This window comes from Hemicordylus capensis, chromosome 3, assembly GCF_027244095.1.
Source record: "Hemicordylus capensis ecotype Gifberg chromosome 3, rHemCap1.1.pri, whole genome shotgun sequence".
Classification (NCBI taxonomy): Eukaryota; Metazoa; Chordata; class Lepidosauria; order Squamata; family Cordylidae; genus Hemicordylus; species Hemicordylus capensis.
Window position 1 is genome coordinate 67,425,425 of NC_069659.1, and position 18,013 is coordinate 67,443,437.

Sequence of the window (18,013 nt, forward strand, 5' to 3'; positions counted from 1 at the left end):
ACCTTTGGGTAGGATTTGTCTCATGGTGGGCATTGCCGGGATGCAGTGTGAACGGACTTTTCACACCTTGAGATTCACCACCACTGAAAAGGATACTACCGACGAACAGTGTATTGGAATGCTTAGTCTGTCTTTGTTCTTGAGTAACAGAAGTTGAAGTTAGTTTTGCTGGTATATGATTTACTCAACAAGTATACTTCACAGTGATTTGCCCAAGGTATTACAAAGGATACAGGAAATGAACTGAAAACATTTTATCTTATTCATTTTGACTCTTCAAGTACAGATAGAATATTTCTGAATGCCATGTTCCTACTACAGAGTACTTTCAATATTTTATCTAAATTTAGCAAATTGCTTATAGGAAACTTAAAAGAAGTGATGCAGAACATCAATCTATGTTTCCTTGAGTTATAGCCGTAAGATGTGTGGGATATTGAAATGCTAGTTTTTCAAGATGAGATAGGTGAAGTCTGTTGATACCAGAAAGATTATGCACAATATTGGTTGGTTGGTGCTATCAGTTTTAATCATTCTGAATAGGTAGTTAATATTGCCTTGAAAATCTTCAGGGGAATGCTATCTGGATGTGTAGAAAAATATGTAGTCATATAGATGATGCCTACAAACTGCAAAGTCTGAGAAAGTAATGGCTTGTCTGACTGTTCACATTGCATGTGCTATGAAATGATAATTTACAAATATTACACTTTTGAGTTGCAATTTAAAATAGAGATGCTAATCACCTCCTTAATCTCTATACATTGTGAGATGCGAAGTTGCTCTCTTTCATTAAGTGAGTTTCAAGCAAAATGTTCAAATGTATGTTCATAGTTTGATCCTCTGAATCAGTGACCACACTGAGGTCTCTCAGTTTTAATTAGAGATGACTAAACAAGAATAAATGAAGATCATTGTGATTATGATATTATGACCTGGTGGTGATCATGGAGAAGTCCGTAGGAGCAGGTGAAAGGTTCCCTTGACCATATGTTCCATTGGTACTGTTTGGAAAATGCTTTCAACAAAGTCCAGCATGCTGCTGATGTCATTTGCAAGGGGCTTTCACGTGCAGGGTTTTATGATTTTAACTTGTTGCATAAGATTGTAATGTAAACGTCTGAAAGCATTTATTAAGAAGAGATAATTCTGTATCTAATGTTCAGGGCAGTAAAAAGGGGATCTCAGAAATATTTTCAATAGCAAGTGAGGAAGAGGGGTATTACTTTGCTGCTATGCTGAATTTGTTCCAATCAATTAATTTTATTACAGCCATAGGCCATACAAAAGACATAAAAAGCATTAAAACAAAACAATATACATAGTAAACAGAATAAAACAGAATAAACAGTAGGCTCCTATAAATTTGACCTTAAACAAGATCTTAACCTAATAGCAATATAGAAGAATTTAGCCACCACTTTAGTGACCTCATTATTTTGGTCCTCAAGGCAGAAGTTCAAGTGAAAGGGGTCAGCTCTTCCTGGAAATTGCTATAGCAGAGGAGATATAAGTTCTTTCCTGGTATTACAGTAAAGAGAGCAATATAACAACACATGTGAAACCGTTTCAGGGAGGCCTGCACCACTATGCTGAATTTGTTTTTCACCTGGAGTAGCCCTTTAGAGTTTAGGGATTTAAGTGTGCAATCCAGAATCCTGAACACAGTAACATGCAATGCCATTATTTCAGTGGGGTATGGATTATGCCTAAGTCAGCAGACCTCAGATGACTAGGGCCAAAGCACACATGCATGTAAATACATGCTGCAGAGGCATTTCCAAGCGGAAGTGCCTCTTTTGAGCGTGTGTGTCAAAAACAGCCATGTGGGGTGGGGTGAACCTGTCTGGGACTGGGCAGGCAGGGTATGTGTGTGTGTTTCGATTTCCCCCCATGCCCCATTTTCCTGCCAAACCCCGCCCCCTCAAGCAGTGAATTGCCTGAGAAGCAGAAATCACTGAATGTCCTCCTCCCTACTCATCTCAGTCCTCCTAATTTGTCTCTTCCATGCAGCTGCTTTTGCCAAAAAAAAAAAAAAAAAAAATAGGGAGGGGGGATTTATTGCACATGCATGTGTGTGTAGGTTGGCTTCAGTTCTAACATGCTACTAACATTCTTTTTGTGCATAATAGTGAGGGAAATACGGGAGAGTTTTTGTTTTTTTAAAGCAGCAAGTGAGCCACGTGAAAAATAGAATTGATTATTTCTACATAATGCAACTTAATCATTGTCTTTCTTTTAAACAGCCAGAAATGGGTGATTGGAGTTTCTTGGGGAACATTTTAGAAGAGGTGAATGAACACTCTACTGTCATTGGGAGAGTGTGGCTTACAGTACTCTTCATTTTCCGAATCCTGATCCTAGGCACTGCTGCAGAGTTTGTGTGGGGAGATGAACAGTCTGACTTTGTGTGCAACACCCAGCAGCCTGGTTGTGAGAATGTCTGCTATGATGAGGCTTTCCCCATCTCTCACATTCGACTGTGGGTCCTCCAGATCATTTTTGTCTCCACTCCCTCAATGGTTTATTTGGGTCATGCTGCACACTATGTAAGGATGGAAGAAAAAAGGAAAGAACGGGAAGAAGCAGAGAGGGTTCGGCAAGCTGAGACAGATGAAGAAAACTCTCCCCTTGACCCAGACCAGAAAACCCCTGTAGCCACCAAAAAAACAAGCATGAAAGGAACCAAGAAGTTCCGGCTTGAGGGAACACTGCTGAGAACCTATATCTGCCACATCTTTTTCAAAACCCTCTTTGAAGTGGGGTTCATAGTAGGCCAATACTTCCTGTATGGCTTCCGCATTTTCCCTCTTTACCGCTGTGGCAGATGGCCTTGTCCCAACCTTGTTGACTGTTTTGTGTCCAGACCAACTGAGAAGACTGTGTTTATTATGTTCATGCTGGCTGTGGCGTCATTGTCCCTCTTCCTCAATTTTGTGGAGATCAGCCACTTGGGTTTTAAGAAGATCCTGATGGCTTTCAGGAGGTCAGCAGAGGAACAGCCTGTGGAGACCCCAGAGAAGCCCCTTCACTCTATTGCTGTTTCATCCATTCAAAAGGTCAAAGGCTACAAGTTGCTGGAGGAGGAGGAGAAGCCTGTATTCCACTACTTCCCTTTGACAGAAGTGGGAGTAGAAACCACACCTGTTCCCCCCTCATTCAATGACTTTGAGGAGAAGATTGGAATGGAACACCTAAAAGATCTTTCCAGTGCCTTTGATGAGCAGTTGCCATCTTATGGCCACACAGATGAACTAGATGAGGAGAAAGTGGAAGTGGCAGAGGAGCCAGAACAAGAAGTGGCTGAGGAGCAAAGCGTGGTGGAACAGGTTACAGAGAAAGCAGAGGAAAAAGAAGAAGAGAAGCATATGGAAGAGGAACAAGGATTAGAGCCACCAGGAGAGGACCTGCCCCTCCCGTCTGCTGATTTTACAGCAGACACAAGGCCCCCTAGCAGGTTAAGCAAAGCCAGCAGTCGGGCCAGGTCAGATGATCTGACTGTATGAGGGTATTTGCTTGGGTGGCCCGGAACAGTCACACACCTATATATCTCAGATGTCTTAAACAAAGTGCTAAACAAGTCATTTCAATATTGTTTCTTATTACTGTACTTGGCTAGAAAGGTGCTATAAAAGCTAACTGCCATGTCAGTCCTGTTTGTCCAATAGCTGGAGCTAGTTGTCATGTGACCCATCTAATGAAAGAATTCCTCTTCCTTCAGGTGAAGATGCCTCACTACTGTAAACTAAATGCACTATATACAGGACTGAAATCAAAGGGGGAACTCTACTTAAAACAATAATGAAAAGAATGGGAGCAACTGTGATTCCACCTGTTTTTTTTAATGTTCATAATTTCTCCAAGGATATGGGAATTCTGACTCTTCATTTAATTACTATAAATATTGATAAGCTGGTAGCCTTGTTCTTTCTTTATTCTGTGTTAGCTTGTGGCACTACCATCTTTGTTTTCCTCCTCTGTTGGCCTTCAAGTGACCTCCTACCCCAGAAAAAAAGAAATAAGTATTGCTAAATTAGATCTCAGTGGCTGACATTCAGAGCAAGGAAATGCCAGCTAGCAAGAGAACAGCCAAACAGAACTTCCCAACTAACTGCACCAGTGCAGTGGGGAAGAAACCATTTATCATGGTTTTTTGAAAAACCATGACATCCTCCCCTTCTCCAGCAAACCCCTTGTGCTAGCCAAAAAATAGGTCTCTGAGGGTTGTGTGGCTCCCTTAGAGAAGGGGAGGGTGTCAAAAATCCCCACTGCATTGGTGCAGTTAGTTGGGAAGTTTTCTTAGGCTGCTCTCTTGCTGTACTGGGACTTCCTTGCTCTGAATATCAGCCACTATTCACTTGCAAAAGAACAAAAGCTGAAATGTATATGTATGAAGACAAACATGGTTTACATTTCTCTCTCCTAGGTCTAATCCAGGCACTTAACATTTTGTCCGAGCAATGCATCCCACCATTAGATGAAGAACCCAATGTGTGACCAGTGTGTCCTCCACAGATGCACTTGTGGCATCCTGGAGGTAATCTTGGTGATTGTGACATCAGAAAAATGTGCTGCTCTGATCACAAAAATTGTTTTTTGGGATGTGATGAAAGGAACTGGGTCACATATTTGGTACTCTGCAAGACTGCAGCAAGTGGAACACAACATGTTGGGAAAATGATAAGCACATGAATTGACCAATACGGATTTGTTTCACTGGCACCCTTCTTACGTTATTGTAACTGTGTGGGTGACACTGCATTGTAGCTTCTTTCCATTCTGCTTGTACAAGAGAGGTCCCGCTGCCCCTATGAGAAGAGCTCATATTGTAGCTCCTGTGTTGCTCGTTATCGTAGGAGCATGGGCTCCTCCCACATGACCCAGGGATGCTCACGTTTCCAGAGTGACACAGAAGGAACCATAGTGCAGCATCTCCCTGGACATGCCATTAATGCCATAAGGCAGGGAGCGTTGTTCTATAACACACTGTGTGCAGTACAGTACAACTTTTAGCTGCACTCACTTCTGTTTAACTTAATGGCAAAATGTCCTTTTAACAGGTCTGGATTATATAATTTCATATTAGTGCCATTTTTTCTTGCAATTTAAGAGATAGCAAACGTATGCCAAATGGCATCACTTCAGCCATTGGCAACTGAAAGGATAGATGAGAGCATTTATTCTGGTATAAAGGCACACCTGATATTGTGATGTATTTGGTTCCCACCTATGTGTTAATCCTAAAGTGCTGATAGCATGATGTCTATTGTGCGAACTGTGGTCTTCCATTCATAACTTTCCATGGCTTTGATACAATGAGCCCATGCAGGACCATCTCCAGCCTCATAGGCAAGATGCCTCTAAATACCAGTTGCAGGGGAGCAACAGCAAGAGAGAGGGCATGTCCTCACCTCTTGCCTGTAGGCTTCTCAGAGACATCTGGTGGGCCACTGAGTGAAACAGGATGCTGGACTAGATATGCCTTGGGCCTGATCCAGCAGGGCTATTCTTATGTTATGTTCACTGCACAATGGAAACCACAGTGCAGAGACAAGAAAAACTAAGAATGGCATTTCTGAAGCAAAGACCCACCTAATTCATTGTACTGTGTGCAACAGTAGCCAACCAGAGGCTTCTAAGAAGCTCACCAGTAATGAAGCAAGGCAGTAAGTATAATCAGTGACAGAAGTGCACCAATTTATGGCTATCACCACACAAATGCAAAGGATTAGGAAAGTTTGCTTGAGTTGCTTCTATACTAGTCCTTTTCTCTGGAATTGCTATCTTTTGTGCACTCACTTTTTATGGACAATCTAGATGCTGTCGTTATCAAATCATAGCATTCCACTTGTATCTGTGTGTGATTTTCCCCCAGAACTTATTTGTGGCTTTTTTTTAAAAAAAGAAAGAAACACAATTAATTACAGCACCAACTTGTCCTGTATGGACAGGGGAAATTATTGAGACTTTGAAGGGCTTCTATACCCTTATTAAAAATTGCATTCTTTCAGGTTCTGCCCCTTTTATTGCTTCCTATTCAGCATAACTGGCAGATAAAATTGCCCCTTAATGAGGCAGCACTATAGAAAGAACTTCCCCGACTACCAAGCTCTAGGAAAATGACCAACGAAGTGGCAATCCACTTTGAGACAGTCATTGCTAGATAATATAATCCTATAAAAAGCTGCATGGAACATTTTAGTTCTGCTTCCAGCTTTCTATGGAAAGGCAATGTCTTAAAGAATTCTACTGTGGAAGGAATCTTGACAAAGGTGTGAAAGGAAACATATTCATGGGGTCATGTATTTCTAATGCTGAAAATCTTAATTGCATTATAACTGGAGTACTACAGAAATCTCTTTTAGGCTTTGGTAGAATACAGTGTGCATATTATGTTGCGAGTCGAATATTTTTTAAGAGGGTGGAGACTAATAACAGAAATGTGCAGGTATGCATTTTCATTGGCACTGTTTTTTTCAATCCTCCATAGCTCAGCAAATTCTCTCCAGTTTGAAACAATGCAAAACAGCTTGCTGCAATGGGATGTAATCCATTTTAGAAAATCCCTTTAGCATGAACTGCCAACACCCAGAGAGGGCCCCATAGAATTTTTCATAAGATTGGGGGCTGTTAGTACCTAATTCAGAGGTCAACTGAAGTCAGGGATTTTGCCCCCTATTCATTCCCATGGTTTTGGATTAGGTTTTTAATCCTAACCAAATTCCAATGTATTCTGTTCCCCTAGAGACATCACTCTTTAGTTTCAGTTGTGCGCTATATTTTTTTTGTCCTTTGCTGTCTTACACTGCTCAGCAGAGTTCCTGTGCTTTGTTTAAATGCCCTGATCCAGCATGGTGGCTGATGAGAGGTAGAATCATGTACAGTATTACGTTATGAAAATGTTGTGGGATTATTTAGTAATAGGGGAGAAATATAATACTTTAATTCTTGTAAATAGTAAACCTCTTTTTTATTATTTTTATTTAAAGGAAACTTCAAATTTAGTTTAAGAATATGAGAAGATAAAAAGAGCCCTTCTGGAATGGACCAAGAGTCCATCTAGAAGCAAACATCCTGCTTCTAAAATGGTCAGCCAGACTCAATGCAGGGGAGAAGTCATTTTAAGGTCTTGCAGATGACAACAGCAACAAATATTTCAACAAAAGTTTCAAAGCGGTTTACATAAAGAAATAATAAATAAATAAGATGGCTCTCTGTCCCCAAAGTGCTCACAATCCAAAAAGAAACATAAAATAGACACCAGCTACAGTCACTGGAGGTACTGTGCTGGGGGTGGATAGGGCCAGTTGCTCTCCCCCTGCTAAATAAAGAGAATCACCACGTCAAAAAGGTGCCTCTTTGCCCAGTTAGCAGAAGCAAATATTATTAGCCATGATAATGAATACAAATGTTAGGAATGGTTCACATAGAGATTAGAGACAATATGAAAAAGATACAGGATCTACAGTACAGTGAAGTCCGTGTAGGTATTTCCAATCCTGCAAGGCAAATAATTTTGATCACATAATGAGAAAACCAAAAGTAAATTTTGATCACATAATGACAAACTGTAACCTAAAAGTGTTCAATAAGCATATTCTTTATGTTGGCGCAAAGGTTAAGATAAAAGAAGTTTGTATTAATTATAACATATTAATTTGCTTTTTATGTTCATTTTTATATAGTTTTAATGTTCTTCATTTTTAATAATTTGTGTTTTTATATGGTTTTGATGGTGTCCTTTTGCAAACTGTTTGGTGAAAACTGTGAATAAAGACTGAATTGAACTGGAAGTGATTTTTTAAAAAATTGTGAAATGTATGGAGCCAAACCACAGGCTTCTACCCACCTTTATAGACAACACAACTGTAAAGAAATGTGTAAAGGTAAAGTTGTGCCATCAATTTGGTGTCGACTCAGTGTGGTCGACTCCTGGTGACCACAGAGCCATGTGGTTTTCTTTGGTAGAATACAGAAGGGGTTTACCATTGCCATCTCCTACGCAGTATGAGATGATGCCTTTCAGCATCTTTCTATATCGCTGCTGCCTGATATAGGTGTTTCCCACAGTCTGGGAAACATACTAGCTGGAATTCGAACCAGCAACCTCTTGCTCCCTAGGCAAGTTACTTCCCCGCTGCGCCATTAGGTGGCATAAAGAAATGTGTACACATCCCATATTTAAATCTCTGGAAATTATTGTCACCTCAGACCACTAAAGTAAAACATTTAGTTTTTAAGCACTAATATGAATAAAAACTTAAGTTATATTGCACAGGATATACATCCTCCCTCAAACACAAATATCAACAAAGTTTGGATCTTCTTGTGTCTTTACTGGAAGCATCTAAAATATACTTTTCTCAAGATGAGAATGTACAAATGGATCTATTGATCTGATTCAACAGAGTAAATTCTGAGAGTTCCTCTTGCCATGATCTTTTGATATTGTCATTTTGATGATTTTCTATGGCTGTGACTCAGAAGGCCAGACAATGAGCTGAGGGGTTCTCTTCACTTCTTTTTCAAGTCCTGTGGGCTGATCAACAATGTACTTTTGAAATGAGAATTCCAAAAAATGTTTTTGATGCAGCACCAGGAGAAGCTATTAGAAAAATGTGAGAGGCCCTGGTGTGTGTGCGCATGTGTGCTCTCACACACACATAGACACACAACTCCCTGGGCATTGTGAAGCTCTCTCGGTTATGATTAATAAGACAACACACAACAGACACTGAGCAAGGGAATATCTGTTAACATCATCCCAGCATTGTTTACAGCACTTTTGGAGTTGTTGCTACCTATGATCTAAACCAGGGCTTCCCAACCTTAAGTCCCCAGGTGTTGTAGACCATTGGTGAAGGCCATTGTGGCTTAGGATGATGGAAGGTGTATTTAGTCTGATGCACATTGTCTTCTATTTGTAAACAAGTATGAATGTCTTAAAGATGCTTACTACTGGTACCAAACACCATTGCTTTTCATGAAGAAATCTATTCTCTGGGTTCTCTTCCTAAGGAGAGAGCTTCCCCACACTAGAAAATAATGGATGGTAATAATTCTAAGAATGTGAAAATGTGAAAGCACTTGACATTACATAATGGACTGAGATGCCATTCATATGGAATTGAATCTAATCATTATGTAAGCAATCCCTTGAAAGCATTTGCTTGAGAACAATTTGTGAGTCTTTTTGGCATCATCGATTATGATGCCAGAATGTAATAAATACATAAATAAATAAAATTAGAGCTATAAATAGTTCCCTCAGTCAGTGCCTATTAAAGAGAACTATTTGTAGTGTTCATGTTTGCTACTATCACCTGGCAAGGTCAGACAGCAGATGGGACTCACTGAAGGTTCAGAGGTTCATACCACCTGCCACTGCTCTGGAAGCAGAGCAGCAGGGAGGGTACATTAGGGCTCATACTGTGGAAGAGACTCTTGCTGGGGGATAGGAAAGTTGTCTGGAAACAATGCGAGGCTACACAGGTAATGTAGCAAGTAAGTACAGAAGAGTCAGCAGTTGCCACCAGGCATGTGTTCCGGCTGCTGGCACCGTTTTAATGATGTCTGAAGCCGCCAATGATGTGTAGAGAATGTGGCTGACCCACCTCAGCCTGACATCTGAAGTCAGCTTGACAAAGTCAAGCGGAGGTGGGTTACCGACATTCTCCACCAGCACGGGCATAATGAAAACAGTGGAAGAACATGCGCCGGCAGCTCTTCCATATGTACTTGCCATGTTACATGTGAAGCCATTCAATTGTTCATTTTATTCAAGTGGCAAGCCTGTTACACACGACAACACAGCACTGTCTGTAGCACTAAGAAGTATGATCCTTAATCCATCTTGTACTCTACTCTGCCAAGCATAGAGAGAACAGCAAGGACTAGGGAACAAGGTTTACAGCAAGGAAGTGATGCACAAGCAATGCACTTTCACTAAGCTTATCAGGAGGACTTGCTAGATGGAGAGGGTCATCAAGCACGCATGCACACACTGCAACAAAAAATCCCTAAAGTTCTCCAGATATTTGATATTACCTCTGCTTTAGCTGAACTTACAGATTTATACTTTTGGTCATATACACACTTTGTCAACATAGTTTAATTATGACTACCTACTCATAGTCATGTTGCAATACATAGATGATTGTATCTTTAAATAAAAGTATAACAATTGCTCATTTATAAAATATAGCTCTAGACAGATTGGAAATGGATTAAGAACTGTTGTACTAATCCAGTCCAGTTTATTGTATAGGACAATAAACCTTTATAAAATAGTTTTAAGAGTACATGTGAACTGTTGTACTAATACAGAGTGACACTGCCCTGAGACAGTGATTGTGGAAGCTGTGTTTCCACAGCTTTCCCCACTTGTGACAATGGGGAAACCTGCAGAAATGCTGCTTCTGCAATCCCTGCCTCAGGGCAGTGCCAGAGCTTCCTATGAAGTCCGAAAGAGCCCCGCAGTGGATCCTTATGGAGGTGGCAGGCTGTGCATCATGTCAGCCATTTTACTTTAATGGGTTATGCTATTAAATGTGGCTGGGTTATACTTGAACTAAATGGGGAAATTCATTGAATAGTTGGGAATATGGGGAATTTAGTCAACATTCAAGTTACCATAATTATGGACACTGGAGAGCTTCTATCTTCCCAACAGCAAAAGGATGACCAACTCCTCCACCGCTAAATGCCATTGTAGATTATTTATTTATTAAAATTGTCTTATATACCGCCTCCTCCAAAGACTCTAGGTGGTTGATTATGTCAAAATTATCTGCACCTGGATGAAGACTGGATGCAATACTATTAGGTGATGCAGAGTGAAAAAAGTTGATTTTTCTATGAACTATTTTCAGCAGGTGAAGCAGATACAGATTTTTTATTCATGTTTATAGCCCTTTGGTGCTCAGATTGCTTTTATCTCATTCATCCCCACAAAGTTCCTTAAGATATATCAATAATATTCCCATTTTACAGATAAGGAACTAAGAAATATAGTAGTGGTTTGCTATCCAATAAGTTCATGGCCAAGCAGAGGTTAGAACCTAGGCTTCTCAGTTCAATCTCCAGTGCACTATACATCAACCTCATTTGCTCTCAACCACGTTGATAGGCAGAAAATGATTTTGCAGGCGGCCTGTAGAAAACCTCAGTCTCCCATCATTCATCATTTTACTGAACATGCAGTTTTGCATTTAAAAATAGACCATGATATTTGATGCTGGAAAAGCAGCCATTTTGCTCTTCGCAGACAAAGCTGTCTTTCAGAGTCATGACAGAAAATAATCCCAACATGAGCTCCTTTGTTTGATAGAAACAGGCACAGAAATGAAAATGCCATTCCCTTTAGTGACTCTGCTTCATGGAGGACAGAGAACGGGGCTTGATGAGAAGATTTTACATTGGACACAGTTTCTGTTGTCAATGGATGGGTTATAATGAAAAAAGGCTGCACAAAATAAACCCATTCACGAACTAATGAAGCCTATTTAATCCCAATAAACTCCTTAAGTTTAAGTAGCCTTATATCCACGTACACCATATCCGAAAGAGCTTGAACCAATGTATGTTCAATTTAAATGAAAAATAGGCAGATTTTGTTATTCTAATTCTGAAGATTCTGTCTTTATCAATACAGCTTAAAGTTTTCTATTTTCAGCCTAATGCAGATATTGCAGTATTTATTCTTTATTATAACTATTTAAAATACCGCTTTTCAACCACAGATTTTTCAAAGTGGTTTACATAGCAAAATAAAATATGGTTCCCTGTGCTGAAAGGTCTCGGAATCTAAGCATGCTCACACACATACAAGACCAGCAACAACCACTGAGACACTGCGCTAGGCTGAATAGGGACAGTGTCCCCTGGCCCCGCTTTCTTTTAATTTGTACAGTGCCCCAAACTTGTGTCTTTGGGCAGTTTACAACAACATAACACAAATTAAATCAAATCAATCAATCAATAGAAGAGAGCCAGTACTTTATTAAGTGCCTTTCTGCTTAGTTAACAGGGCTTTGTTTTTAAAACTAATTAAATCCTATTGTTTTATGGAACTAATAGGCTTAACAAGTTTGTAGATCAAACTTAGTCCACCTTAAATGGCACAGCGGGGAAATGCTTAACTAACAAGCAGAAGGTTGCTGGTTCGAATCGCTGCTTGTACTATATTGGGCAGCAGCAACATAGGAAGCTGCTGAAAGGCATCATCTCATACTGCTCGGGAGGAGGCAGTGATAAACCCCTCCTGTATTCTACCAAAGACAACCACAGGGCTCTGTGGGCACCAGGAGTCCACACCGACTCAACGGCACACTTTACTTTACTTTAGATCAAACTTATGTAGCTATTCAGAAATTTACAGAGATTAGTGGTTGTCTTCCTGTGGAAGTCAGAGAGGACAGCTTTAAACATTATGAACATCTTCTACACTGATATTACTTCGATGTAAGAAATTTATATGTCATGTCTGACAATCACAATGTTTCCATTATGCTGTAAGAGACACATGTGCATTTGTCACACATGAATAGGAAGGATGGCATTAAGAGAAGTAGGAGGGACGAACTTCACATAACCATTTCTGACATGGAAGTGATATGAAGATGACATCCATATTTTAAAAAATCATGTATAAAGTGGTCTTCAGTGTTGCTGATCATGTATCATTTATGGTCTCATGATATATACATCCTTTTAGTCTTATTTTAGTACTTGTTTAAACATAGCATGCCCTCGGCACGACCCTTTACTATTCCTGGGGGCTGGCTACGTATTTTCCATACTGTCCCTCAGAGTGAAGAGTCTCCATTTGGCAATGTGTTTAAAACTGTCCCTGTATCAAATGTGACTTAGGGGGGCCTGTACGAAAGATTTGCTGGTGAACTGCCAAATCTGACAGTCCCACTTTCTTTTCCAGATGTAATTTGCTTTTGCTTATGTCTACATTCAAGCAGGTTTATGGAGAATCAAACTGAAAACATTTGGGAGATAATCCCTCTTATCTCAAAAACGTAATGCTTTAGGAGCACCTGACTTTTGGCACAATAAAGGGATTGATCCAGGATTCTAAAACTTGGGACCAGTGTTCCCTCTAACAGGGATGTCCAGATGTCGTTTACGACAACTCCCACAATCCCCAGCCAAAGGCTACTGTAGCTGGGGATGCTGGGAGTTGTAGTGAACAACATTCCTGTTAGAAAGAACACTGCTGGGGACCCCAGATGATGATGGACTACAACTCCCATCACCCCCAGCCACAATAGCAAGAGGGGTGATGGGAGATGTAGTTCAGCGACATCTGGGGATCCAAGTTTGAGAATCCCCTGGAATCTTTAAGAGATCACAAGATTGTATTTGAGCTGGTCGCAACAGACTTGCACTACACGCCTACGCACGTTTACTCGGAAGATAAAATCCTGTTCAATGAAACATGCCGGCTCTACTAGAATTTAGAAGAGTTCTTCTTGTCGCCACTCAGCCGGCTCGCCAAAACCCCGAACAACAGGAAACTCCAACCGGCAAAATAACACTTCTTCTTCTCGGGATCGTTGTGATTCTAGCCTCAGCGGCGCCACCGAGCGTCTCCAATCGAACCAAAGCATCTTTTCCACGGCCCAATCACAGAACCTCGACGTTCAGCCAATGACGACTCGCTTGCTCTCTCTCCGCTCTCCCGATTCGTTCCATCCAGTTCTATAGCTTCGCCTCCCCGTCCCAAAGGCCTCGCCTCTCAGCTCCGGCGGGACCAATCATGCCGTCTTTTAATTTAATACCGGAAGTCTGTGTAACCCTCGGTTGTTGTTTTTTTTAAATTCTCTATGGTTCTTTCTTGACCCCTGCGCCATATCCAGACACTGCGCTTTCAAGATCCCCGCTTCCACGTCCTACCGGCGGCGGCAAAGAAGTCGCGATGGGGAGGCGGGGCTGAGCCTCCTTTGAGTGGCAGCTGCGAGGCTCGCCGATTGACGGAGATAGCGGGGGAGAGAAAGGAGGGAGAAAGCGCCCCCTCCGCGCCTCACCATGAGTTTCCTGATCGACTCCAGCATCATGGTCATCTCTCAGGTAATGAGGCTCCGCCTCCCACCTCTCACGCACGCGGAGGAAGATGGGAGGGAGCCTCTTTCCTTCTTACCTTACCTTTGGTGAGGTGTCCTTTGGGGGAGAGCTCCCATGTCCCACCCGGGCAGGGCTTCGCGTGGTAGAATGGGCTGTACCACTGCAGGCAGGAGACGCTGCCGCTCTGAATACCCGTCCGCCTGAACCAGTCGCTGATTCTATTCAGGGGTTCTTGGCGTTGGATCCCCAGGTGCTGTTGGACTTCAGCTCCCATCATCCCCAACCAAAGGTCTCTGGGGCTGGGGATTATGGGAGTTGCAGTCCGATAACGTCTGGGGACCGGCTCTTCTGCCTCATCCCGCTGCCTGTGCAGATTGCCTCTGAGTGCCTGACAGCTGTGACTGGAAGAGGGTGGGAGTCCGGTGTGCTGTGCCCTGCAATCTGCCCAGCACACAGTCGCACTCTCCTTTTCTGCCACCTATAACCCTGGCTTCTGTCTTAAAATGGAGAGAGAACCTAAGAAAAGCCCAAGGCTGATCTAGTCCAGCGTCCAGTTTCACACAGTGGTCCACCAAATGCCTCTGAGAAGCCCACAGGCAATTGCTGAGGGCATTTACTCTCTCCTGCCTGGTATTTAGAGTCCTCTTGTCTCTGAGGCTGGAGGGTGGCCTATAGCTCTCAGACTTGTAGCCATTGATAGACTTGTTCTCCATGTATTTATCTAAACCCCTCTTAAAGCCATCCAGGCAGTTGGCTGTCACCACATCTTGTGGCAGAGAATTCCATAGAGAGAAAAGAACTGCAACCTTCCCAAGTGGTGCTTATGTTGGGCTGTGGTTTGAATGCAACCTCTAGCTATGGAAAATGCTCTCCGTCAAAACAAGAGTATCTCCATCTCGGTCTGCTTTTAGGAAGACCCTCAAGACTCTTCTCAGGCTTTTAACTGAAATTAATTTTAAACTGTTTTTATCCCATGAAATTGTTCTAACTTTTTATTCTGTGGAATTGTTTCAATTATTTTTACTCTGTTTTATATTTATGTTTTAAATTGTGTACACCACTTAGAGATATACATATCAGGTGGTATATAAATATGATAGATAAATAGTTGAGCATATTCTTTTATGACTAATATTGCTTTTAAGGTGCTCGTACGCACCTTGTGGGTATGTGTGAGAATATTGATAATACAGGAGAAAGCCATTTTAAACATTGCATATACATTATTCCAACACTGGTGTTACGTTGTTCTCAAACTGATTTGAGTTTTGCTCAAATAGGATCATTTGCAGAAATGGCCTACTTTCAAGTAAAAGTTGGCAACCTTCTGTTTCTTATCTGATGCTAACAGCATGCACAAATGTGTAATATTTATTTATTATTTATTGAATTTCTCTACCGCCTAATATAGAAATCTCTAGGCGTTGTACAGATTAAAACATAAAATAGAAAACATTTAAAATTCACAAAAACAGATAAAATCACAATAGATAAAAATACATTAAAATTTAAAATTTGAATTTCAGTTAAAAGCCTGGGAAAACAGGTAGTCTTCAGGGTCCTCCGAAAAGCAAACAGAGAAGGAGATGCTCTTATTTCAGCAGGGAGTGCATTCCAAAGTAGGGGTGTGCACGGAACCGCGGAGCTGCGGTCCGGCACTGGGGTGGGGGGTTCCAATAAAGATAGGGGGGCTTTACTTACCCCTCCCAACAACCGCGCCGTATTTCATTGAGCAATCGGGCGGCAGGATATCTCCCTGCCGCCCGCTTCATTTCCCGCTCGGCGGCTCCAAGTTTCATATTAAGAATCGGGCGGCAGGATAGCTCCCTGCCGCCCCCTTTAAAGCCCCGCTCGGCTGGCAGCCGCCCCCAAGAAGACCCCAAGGGGACCTCTGCTGCCCCCAAGAAGACCCCTGCCGCCCCCTTCTTGCAAAATCCCTCCCATTGCAAGAGGGTGGCAGGAGAACTCCCTGCCGTCCCCTTCCCCGGTCTGGCTGCAAATGGCTTCTAAGAAGCCTTTTGCGTGCGTGCATGCAAAGGGCTTCTTAGAAGCCATTTGCAGCCAGACCAGGGAAGGGGACGGCAGGGAGTTCTCCTGCCGCCCGTTTTCTAAAAGGAACTGGGATTTCGCAAGAAGGGGGCGGCAGGGGTCTTCTTGGGGGCGGCAGGGGACTTCTTGGGGGCGGCCGCCAGCCGAGCGGGGCTTTAAAGGGGGCGGCAGGGAGCTATCCTGCTGCCCGATTCTTAATACGAAACTTGGAGCCGCCGAGCGGGAAATGAAGCGGGCAGCAGGGAGATATCCTGCCACCCGATTGCTCAATGAAATACGGCGCGGTTGTTGGGAGGGGTAAGTAAAGCCCCCCCTATTTTTATTGGAACCCCACACCCCATCTTCCCGAACCAAAACCACCCTGTGTCCAGACCGGTCTGGAGGCCTTTAGAATGGCCTCCGAACCGGTCCGTGCACATGACTATTCCAAAGCCCTGGGGCAGCCACATAGAAGCCCTGTCCCAAGTTGCTACCAAATGAGTTGGCAGCAACTGTAACTGGACCTCCAGATGATCTTAATAGGCGACAGGGTTCACGATAGAGAAGGGGCTCTCTTAAGTATCCTGGACCTAAGCCATTAAGGGCTTTATAGGTAATAACCAACACCTTGTATTTTGTTCGAAAACATATTGGCAGCCAGTGCAGTTCTTTTAGAATAGGTGTTCTAACATATTGGCAGCCAGTGCAGTTTCTTTTAAAGAACTGCCTTGAGCTAACTTTTTTGGAAGGGTGGTATAGAAAACAAATAAACAAATAAAATGGTCCCTTCGGGTAAACCCAGACTTGCTGGCCCTCTCCATATGGGATCCTTGACTGATGATGACCCAAAGTCTTTATTGGGTCTTTTTCACTGTATTCTTACTGAGATACAAGGAGGTCATTCACACAATCTGTGTTCTACCTGGGTTTGGAAGCTGTGTGTGCTCCCATTTTCAGTTGTGTGGAAGCAAGGTAAGAGGTAGAAAACCTGGGTAGAAATGACTGTGTGGAGTCAAGGTAGGAGGAAAAGCTACCCAGTTTTCCTCCTACCTTGCTTCCACACAACCCAAAATTGGGAGTGCATACAGCTCCCAAACCTGGGTAGAACACAGTTTTTGATTGTGTAAATGACTTCAAGATGTGACAGTTGCTAATGTGACTTAAGTTGGCAGGAAATGACTGAGGTTACAAAAGTGTCCAGCTGAGACTGCAGTTGTGTCTTTTGATGATAGACAGAACATACGAATGTTAAAGGAAGCAGGTTCCAGTGTTGGGTAGAAATTACAGCTTTAAAGAATCAAACAAAGTATGCAACCAAGAGAATATATACTACAAAGTAACTTCCATGGACTTTGTAAGAAGAGTTAAATTTAGAATAAACCCTTGTGTAGTGTTTTGGAGGTGCTTCCACTTCTTGCTTGCTTTTGAAACAACAACAACGACAATGTTAAACATCTAACAGATGCTACAGCAATGAGCACAGCTGTGTTCCGTACTGACAGGGTCCACAGAATCTTGGGTGAAGAGATCTATAGCCATATTGCGGTTGCCTCTTAGTTGTAAAGTGCCAGGAGAAGTAGGTGGGGCATTGCTGCATTGTACTCTTTGTCTTGGCTTCATATTTTAGAACCCCCTTTTTTGCAGTACTCAATATGTATTCTAGGAACAGAAAAATCCCAGTCTAATTTATACTTGCAGGTTTTAAAAAAAATTCCAGTGTGTCAACTATCTTAGCTTGACTATATGCAGAAATGTTACTGCTGAGACATTTTGATTTTTGGAGTTCTGCAGACTAGTTTGTAACTATAAACTTCTCTTTTTCTGCAGGTGCTTTTCTTTGGATTCGGATGGCTGTTCTTCATGCGGCAGCTCTTCAAAGACTATGAGGTAAAGACTTCAAAGAGACCAACCC

The 18,013-nt window shown here is 42.2% G+C and overlaps 2 protein-coding genes across 25 annotated transcripts in view; both read left to right on the plus strand.

Moving 5' to 3' along the window:
- Positions 1-2,252: 2,252 nt before the first annotated feature.
- On the plus strand, positions 2,253-3,574 carry GJA8 (gap junction protein alpha 8). The gene has a single exon (XM_053311622.1). The coding sequence runs from the start codon at positions 2,253-2,255 to the stop codon at positions 3,504-3,506; it is 1,254 nt and encodes a 417-aa protein (XP_053167597.1). The 3' UTR covers positions 3,507-3,574.
- Positions 3,575-13,942: 10,368 nt separating this feature from the next.
- GPR89B (G protein-coupled receptor 89B) overlaps positions 13,943-18,013 on the plus strand; it is a 198,430-nt gene continuing 194,359 nt past the window's right edge. For all 24 annotated transcript variants that reach the window (XR_008320031.1, XR_008320029.1, XR_008320030.1 and 21 more), the window contains exons 1-2: positions 13,943-14,079; positions 17,929-17,988. Coding sequence is in view for 20 of the 24 variants with exons in the window: in XM_053311585.1 (XP_053167560.1) it covers positions 14,038-14,079; positions 17,929-17,988 (102 nt within the window). In the remaining 4 variants the exon portion in view is untranslated. The remainder of the gene's footprint in view (positions 14,080-17,928; positions 17,989-18,013) is intronic.

What these genes read in the sequence shown, in the direction of transcription:
- GJA8 (XM_053311622.1), top strand. Translation starts at nt 2,253, where the DNA reads ATGGGTGATTGGAGTTTCTTGGGGAACATTTTAGAAGAGGTGAATGAA.